Source organism: Penaeus monodon, chromosome 26, assembly GCF_015228065.2.
Source record: "Penaeus monodon isolate SGIC_2016 chromosome 26, NSTDA_Pmon_1, whole genome shotgun sequence".
Lineage (NCBI taxonomy): Eukaryota > Metazoa > Arthropoda > Malacostraca > Decapoda > Penaeidae > Penaeus > Penaeus monodon.
Genome location: NC_051411.1, coordinates 12,195,253 through 12,203,484, shown reverse-complemented (window position 1 = coordinate 12,203,484; position 8,232 = coordinate 12,195,253). Strand labels below are relative to the sequence as shown.

Below are 8,232 nucleotides of genomic sequence, written 5' to 3'. Positions count from 1 at the left end.
TTTTCTTTCTCTCACTCTCTCCCCTTCTATAAAGAAACCTATTTATATGATCTTTTTTTGTGCATTATCGCTATCATAAACTTTACAACGAAATCTGTAAATAAATAAATAAATAAATAAATAAATAAATAAATAAATAAATAAACAACCAAACAAATTAGAAATAAAAAAAATAAAAAAAAAAATACCCCGCGAGTGCTTCAGAGCGTTTCTATTTAAATAACTAAAAACACACGGAGTTTAATGAGAGTTTATATAACGTCATGAGTGCAGACACATGTGGCGCTTGATCATGCAGGTGACCGCACAGCCCGTCATGAGGTATAAACATGTGTTGGGTCTTTTATTGCGTGGGGCTCTTGAGGAACACGTGTGGGCCCCACTTGCGTCGCCCCTGGCACTCTCGTGGCACTGTCTGGCTCTCTCGCGGCTCTCAGGCTCTGGCTCTTGGTTTTTTGCTCTCTCTGGCTCTCTTGTGGGTCGCTCGTAGCACTCTCTGGCTCTCTCGTGGCTCTCAGGCTTTGGCTCTTGGGTTTCTTGCCCTCTCTGGCTCTTGTGGGTCGCTCGTAGCACTCTCTGGCTCTCTCGTGGCTCTCAGGCTTTGGCTCTTGGTTTCTTGCCCTCTCTGGCTCTTGTGGGTCTCTCGTGGCACTTTCTGGCTCTTGTGGTCTCAGGCTCTGGCTCTTGGTTCGTGCTCTCTCTGGCTCTCTTGTGGGTCTCTCGTGGCACTCTCTGGCTCTCTTGTGGGTCTCAGGCTCTGGCTCTTGGTTTCGTGCTCTCTCTGGCTCTCTTGTGGGTCTCTCGTGGCACTCTCTGGCTCTCTCGCGGCTCTCAGGCTTTGGCTCTTGGTTCTTGCTCTCTCTGGCTCTCTTGTGGGTCTCTCGTGGCACTCTCTGGCTCTCTTGTGGGTCTCAGGCTCTGGCTCTTGGTTTCTTGCCCTCTCTGGCTCTCTTGTGGGTCTCTCGTGGCACTCTCTGACACTCTCTAGCTTTTAATTTCTTGCTCTTAGTTATGATGTTGATAATAAATGATAACAATATTAATAATGATAATAATAATAATATAATAATAAATAATGATAACAACAACAACAACAAGAATAATAATAATAATAATAATAATAATAATAATAATAATAATAATAATAATAATAATATCAATAATAATAATGATAATGATGATGGAAATGATAAGTAATAATAATAACACTAATAATAATATAATAATAATAATAGTAATAATAATAATAATAATAATAATGATAATAATGATAATAATGATAATGATAATAATAATAATGATAATGATAATAATAATGATAATAATAATAAAACTATTACTACTACTACTAATAATAATAATAATAATAATAATAATAATAATAATAATAACAATGATAACAATGATAATGATAACAATAATAATAATAACAATCATAACAACAATGACCATAATGATATTGATAATACTAATCATATTAATAACAATAATAATGATGACAATAATAATACCCATGCTACTAATAATATCAACAATAATGATATAAAAAGAATACAGATATTATAGTTATTATCATTAATTATTATTATTATTGTTAATATTATTGTTGTTATCATTATCATTATTATTATTATTATTATTATTATTATTATTATTGTTATTATTATTATTACCATTATTATTGTTACTATTATCATCCTTATCCTTATCATCATTATTATCATTATCATTATTACTATTGCTATTATATCGATTACTAATAGTATTTTTATGTATAGATATGTTAATTCCCTTTCATTTATTCATCCCCCCCCCCAAAAAAAAAAAAGAAAAAAAAAAAAAAACAGCGCGTGTAACTAATGCATTTCCGTTTAAATGAACAATCAAGCGAATTAGCATAAGACCATTAATAACATTTACGGCTAATATTAATCCACATCAGACAAAATAAACACGAGTGAAAAGCTAATGGAATTTAACGACATAAATGCAAATGAATTTCAAGGTCGCGGGTAAAAGCGTCGTTTGTGGATCCAACACAGATATCCGTTGTTGTGTGTCTGCTTTCTCTCTTAGCCTTTCTCTTTGCTCTTTCTCTTCCTCGCGTTTATTCGATTTGTTTGTCTCTGTCTGTGTGTGTGTGTCTGTCTGTAGCTCTATCTAGATATTTATCTATTTATCCGTCTGTTTATGTGTATCTATTTCTGTTTCTATTTCTCTCTCTTTCGCTCTAGCTCTTTCTCTCTCTCTCTCTCTCTCTCTCTCTCTCTCTCTCTCTCTCTCTCTCTCTCTCTCTCTCTCTCTCTCTCTCTCTCTCTCTCTCTCCCTCTCTCCCTCTCCCTCTTTTAATCTCCCTCTCTCCCTCTGCCTCTACCTCATCCAGCACAGTTTGTCGACGTCCACTTGTCGAGAGTTCGCCGCAGTCATTATCTCACTGTTTGACAATTATTAAGAAGCCCGCATATCTCTCGCACAGATGGTCGAATCACGCAACACAAGAGGGGGAGAGGGGAGAGGAGGGGGGAGGTAAGAGGGGAGAGGAGGGGAGGTAAGAGGGGGAGAGGAGGAGGGGAGAAAGGAGGAGAGGAGGAGTAAGGGGGAAGGGGAGGAGGGAGAGAGGGGAGAGGAGGAGGGAGTAGAGGCGGAGAGGAGGAGGGGGAAAGGGGAGAGGAGGAGGGAGTAAGTGGCGTAGAGGAAGAAGGGAGGTAAGAGGGGAGAGGAGGAGGGGGGAGGGGAGGAGAAAGAGAGGTAAGAGGGGAGAGGAGGGGAAGTGACAGGAGGGAGGAGGAGGGTAAAGGAGGGAGAGGAGGGGACGGAGGAGAAGGGGAAGAGTGGAAAAGAAGTTAAGGGGAGAGAAGGAGAGAGCAAAGAGGAGGAGAGAGAAGGAGAGAGAAAAGAGTGAAAGGGAAGAGGGGAAGAAGAGGGGAGATGGGGATGGGAAGAGAAAATGGAAAACGAAAAAGAGAAGAGAGGAGAAACGACGAAAGGGGAGAAATAAAGAGAAGAAAACATGGAGAAGCAGCAGTGGAGAAAAAGGCAAGAGAGGAAAGGAGATGAGAAAAAGGAGAAAGGGAAACAAAATGGAGAATAAGCAAAGAGGGGAAAGAATGAGAGGAAAGGGGAAAGAGGAAGGAAGAAGGAATAGGAGTAGAGAGGAGAGGAAAGAGGAGAGAAGGGGAGAGAAAACATAAGGCAGGAAATTGAGAAAGCGAAGGAGAGGGAGACGGACGATAGAGACAAAGAAAAGAGAAAAAGAAAGAGGGGAGTAAGAGAGAGGAGACATATCTAACAAAGAAGAAAAATATATGAAAAAGAAGCAGGAAACAGCCTGAATTCAGTTTAAAAAAAATCAATTAAAAATATTTAAAAACGGATAATAAAAAGAAATAATAATAAATACGTAGCGGTGAAATAAACACAAAAAAAAAAACAACAACAAAAACCAGACACTAAAAAAACAAACAAACAAACACAAACCAAGACCAACAGCAATAAGAACCAAGCAGATCACGCTCGCTCCGGGGCCCACCTCCACCCCCTCCCCTCCCCTTCCCCCCTCCACCCTCCACCCCCCTCCCCTCCCCTTCCCGCCTCCACCCTCCACACACCCCTCCCCTTCCCCCCTCCACCCTCCACCCCCTCCCCTCCCCTTCCCACCTCCACCCCCTCCCCTTCCCCTCCCCTCCACCCCCCTCCCCCCACGTGACGTAACACCTAACATGATGCCATTTAAAGGGAAATGTAATCTTTCTTTTCCTACGATGAAGGCGATTGGGATGAATTACAGTAATTTGTGACGAAGGGAGGAAGAGAGAGAGACAGAGGGAGAGAGAGAGAGAGAGAGAGAGAGAGAGAGAGAGAGAGAGAGAGACAGAGGGAGAGAGAGCAGAGACAGAGGGCAGAGAGAGGAGAGATGAGATCTTCGAAGAGAAGAGACAGAGGGAGAGTAGAGAAGGACGAGGGAGAAGAGAGGGAGAGAGAAGAGGAGAGAGGAGAGAGAGAGGAGAGAGAGAGAGAGAGAGAAGAAAGAAGAGAGAAGAAAGAAGACAGAAGAGAGAAAAGAGAGGAGAAGAGACAAGAGCGAAAAGAAGAAAAAAAAACAATAAAGAAAGAAAGAGAAACGAAAGGAAAAAAAGATAAAAAAAAACAGAGACAAAGAGAGAGAAAAAAAAAAACATCAAAAACAAAAACAGAAATAAACAAAAGAAGAAAACCCGGAGAAAGAAGGAAAAACAGGAATAAAGAGCAAGAGAAAGAGAGAGAGCGAGAACAAGCACCAATCTGCTTGCACGTTGCATGGCTACTCAGTCACGTCGTCACATCGAAGCGAACGTGACTTGCATTTTGAATTCGCAAGCAACATTATGCAAAGTCATGCATGCACTCAGAACGGCCGCGCATCGATGTTTTTGTTTATAATTGTTTGCATTTATTATCATTATAAAATATACACAGTTCACAAAGGGATATACAGAGTTCATAAAGGGACAGATAAAGTATATAAAGGGTTATATATAGATGTGTCTAAGTAAGGCCAGGGGTGCAGATGGCCATATCATTTTCGCCTTAATCCCGAGCTCGCTTTTCAAACAAAATGCTAGTAAAGCATTAGACAGAACTGGATATACAAATGAGAAAGAACAACATGTATATGATTCGGTCTACATAAGAATATAGAACATTTTTCATCTGCATCTTTGGCTCTGACCTGAACAAGTAGGGAACACCAGATCTCCGGTCGCGCCGAGACACACACACACACACACACACACACACACGCACGCACACACACACACACACACACACACACACACACACACACACACACACACACACACACACACACACATATATATATATTATATATATTATATAATATACATATATATACATATGTAAATATATATATATATATATATATATATATATATATATATATATATAGAGAGAGAGAGAGAGAGAGAGAGAGAGAGAGAACACAGAGAAATAGAGAAACACACAGAGAATGAGAGAGACAGAGAGAGAGAGAGAGAAAGAAAGAGAAAGAGAGAATATTCAATGATTAAATATATATATATATATATATATATATATATATATATATTATGACTTTTATCCATTATTATCATAGCTCCATATGTATCTATAATTCATATATTACATTTCTTGTATGAAGAGCGTGGTTTCGATCCACGGCCCTCTGGGTTATGGGCCCAGCACGCCTCCACTGCGCCAACTCGGCTCTTCTTTAGCGAATAACGTTTCAATATATTTTGTGTAAATGTTTACGAGAGAAGAGTGAATGAGTGAGTGAGTGAGCGAGGAGGAAAAAATAATGAGACTGAATAAACAGAGAGGCAGAGCAAAGAAAAGAATCAGGTGAGAAAACAAAGAAAAAATAAGTCAAAGAGAAAGAAAGATAATGAGAGAGACAGAGAGAAAGCAAGAAAGAAAGAAAATAAAAAGAACAGAAATATAAATAGATAAACACACAAAAGGCCGAAAGAGAGCGATAACGAAAAGAGAAACAAACAAACACGACACAAGAAAAACAATACAACACAAAGAGAGCACAACAACAAGACATAACACAACACAAAGAAGCAAAACCGACACGAAAAACGAAAACTAAACAAAGAAACAAACAAACAAACACACAAAAACAGCCACAAAGAAAGAAAATGGAAAACGAAGCGAATGAGAATAAAAAAAATAAAAAAATAAATAAAAAAAACTCATAAAGAGCAGTTCACGCTTCTTAAAACAAGGTCGTTAACGCTTAACTACCGCTCAGGTGCTGGAACGACCCGCAGCTAACGGAAATAACGGATTAAATAACGAATTAAATGACGATGAATTAAATAACGATTAAATAACGGATTAAATAACGAATTAAATAACAGATGAAATAACGATTAAATAACGAATCAAATAACGGATTAAATAACGAATTAAATAACGGATAAAATAACCGATGAAATAACGAATTAAATAACGAATTAACATATTACAGAAGGACAGGCAGGTCAAGGGATAAATGGGGGGGGGGGGAGTGTTATGAAAAAGGGGAGGAAGGGAAATGTGGGAATAAGAGGGGAATAGGGGAGAATATGCGAAAGGGGGAGAAGGGGAAACATGAGTAAAGAGTGGAAGGGACAAAACGGGGAATAAGGGAGAATATGCGAAAGGGAGAGAAAGGGAAAGAGATAAATTTGTAATGAAGGATGATATACGAAAGGGAGAGAAGGAGGATTTTAAGAAAAGAGGAGAAAAATCAGTAGATAAATAAATGAAAGAAATAATACGAAAGAGAAAGAGAAAGAGAGAAATATGAGAAAAGGGAGGAGAAAGAAGTGGGCGAGAAAGGAGGAATATGCGAAAGGGAAGAATAGGATGGCGAAGAATGAGAAAGGAGGGAGAGGGAGGAGGAGAATAAAAGACAATATGCGAAAAGGGGAAGAGAGATAGAGGGGGAGAAAGAAAAAGAAAAAGAGAATATACGAAAAGGGTGAAGGGGAAATGAGGAAATAGAGAGGATATGCGTACAAGGGGAGAAGGAAGAGGGGAATATACCAAACGAAGAATATAGAAAAGGGGAATAAGGAGTAACCAATAAAAAAAAAAGAAAAAATGAAAAGAAAATAAGAAGGGAATGTGCGTTCCGAAATAGAGAAAGAATGAAGAAATGAAAGGGATAATGAAGAAGAGAAGAAAGTAGAAATGAGAAAAAAAGGAAGAAGAAGAAGAAGAAGAAAGACACTAGAAGATTTTTTTCTCTCTCTCTCTCTCTCTCATTATCAATTTTTGCTTTGCAAAAATAGAGAGAGAGAGAGAAAGAGAGAGAGAGAGAGAGAGAGAGAGAGAGAGAGAGAGAGAGAGAGAGAGAGAGAGAGACAAGAGAGAGAGAGAGAGAGAGAGAGGAAGAGAGAGAGAGAGAGAGAGAAGAAGAGAGAGAGAGAGAGAGAGAGAGAAAGAGAGAGAGAGAGAGAGAAAGAGAGAGAGAGAGAGAGAGAGAGAGAGAGAGAGAGAGAGAGAGAGAGAGAGAGTGAGAGAGGAGAGGAGAGAGGGGGGGGGAGAAACGCAAGGAATATAAAAGAAATTAAAAGTGAGGATTAAAGAGAGAGAAAGACAAATATGATTACACACACAAACTCATGTACAAGAGAGAGAGAGAGAGAGAGAGGAGAGAGAGAGAGAGAGAGAGACAGAGAGAGAGAGAGAGAGAGAGAGAGAGAGAGAGAGAGGGAGAGAAAGAGAGAGAGAGAGAGAGAGAGAGAGAGAGAGAGAGAGAAGAGAGAGAGAGAGAGAGAGAGAGAGAGGAGAAAGAGAGAGAGAAAGAGAGAGAGAGAGAGAGAGAGAGAGAGAGAGAAGAGAGAGAGAGAGAGAGAGAGAGAGAGAGAGAGAGAGAGAGAGAGACAGGCAGATAGATAAATAGGTAGATAGAAAAGATATAGATAGATAGATAAACATAGATATAGATACTATTAAATTCATATCTATCTATCTATATCTTCTCTATCTATCCATGCATCTAGGGAGTTATTTTAATTTAACAAATAAAGATAAGAAGATAGATAGACGTCAGTACGAAAACACTTCCACAATAAAAATGAACAGGTAGTTTTTTCATTTTCATTTTGTGTTCACGTTAGTTTGTTCGTGTTTTTTCTTCTTGTTCGTGTTTTTTTTCTTGTTCGTGTTTTTTTGTTTTGTTCTTGTTCGTGTTTTTTTTTTCGTGTTTTTTTTTTTTCTTGTAAGCATTTTTTTTTTTCTTGTTCCTGTTTTTTTTCTTGTTCGTGCTTTTGTTCTTGTTCGCTTTCTTGTTCTTATTCATGTTCTTCTTTCCGTAGTTCAAGGTTCGAATTTTCACCACAGTTAAAAATGGTTGTCGCTCATATGGCTATAAATGCTAGTATTACTATTATTTTTGCGATGTATTTAACTGCTGTGCTATTTATCCCCGGTGTAAATAGCCAGACTAGTTGTTATAAAATGATTTTTTTTTTTTTTAATAGTTTTGCAGTTTCTAATTCGGCTTTTTTTTTCGAATTAAAAAAAAATAGATGAGTAGTGATATCAAATGAGGTTCAATATGATAACCATGTTTTTTGTTTGTTTGTCTGTTTTTTTTTTTTTTTTTTTTTTTTTTTGGTTTGTTTGCGAAAAAAACACTTCCACAGGAGAGAAACCATATTTCTTGTCTATAAAATTTAATTCCCTAATTAATTCGTA

General features: G+C 38.2%; 1 protein-coding gene across 1 annotated transcript in view; it reads right to left on the bottom strand.

The window, feature by feature from the left end:
• Window positions 1–314: 314 nt before the first annotated feature.
• The window catches only part of LOC119589582 (activating signal cointegrator 1 complex subunit 2 homolog), a 119,500-nt gene continuing 111,582 nt past the window's right edge, over window positions 315–8,232 (bottom strand). Inside the window, exon 2 of the mRNA XM_037938180.1 lies at window positions 315–899. Within this exon, the coding sequence (XP_037794108.1) occupies window positions 315–899 (585 nt within the window). The remainder of the gene's footprint in view (window positions 900–8,232) is intronic.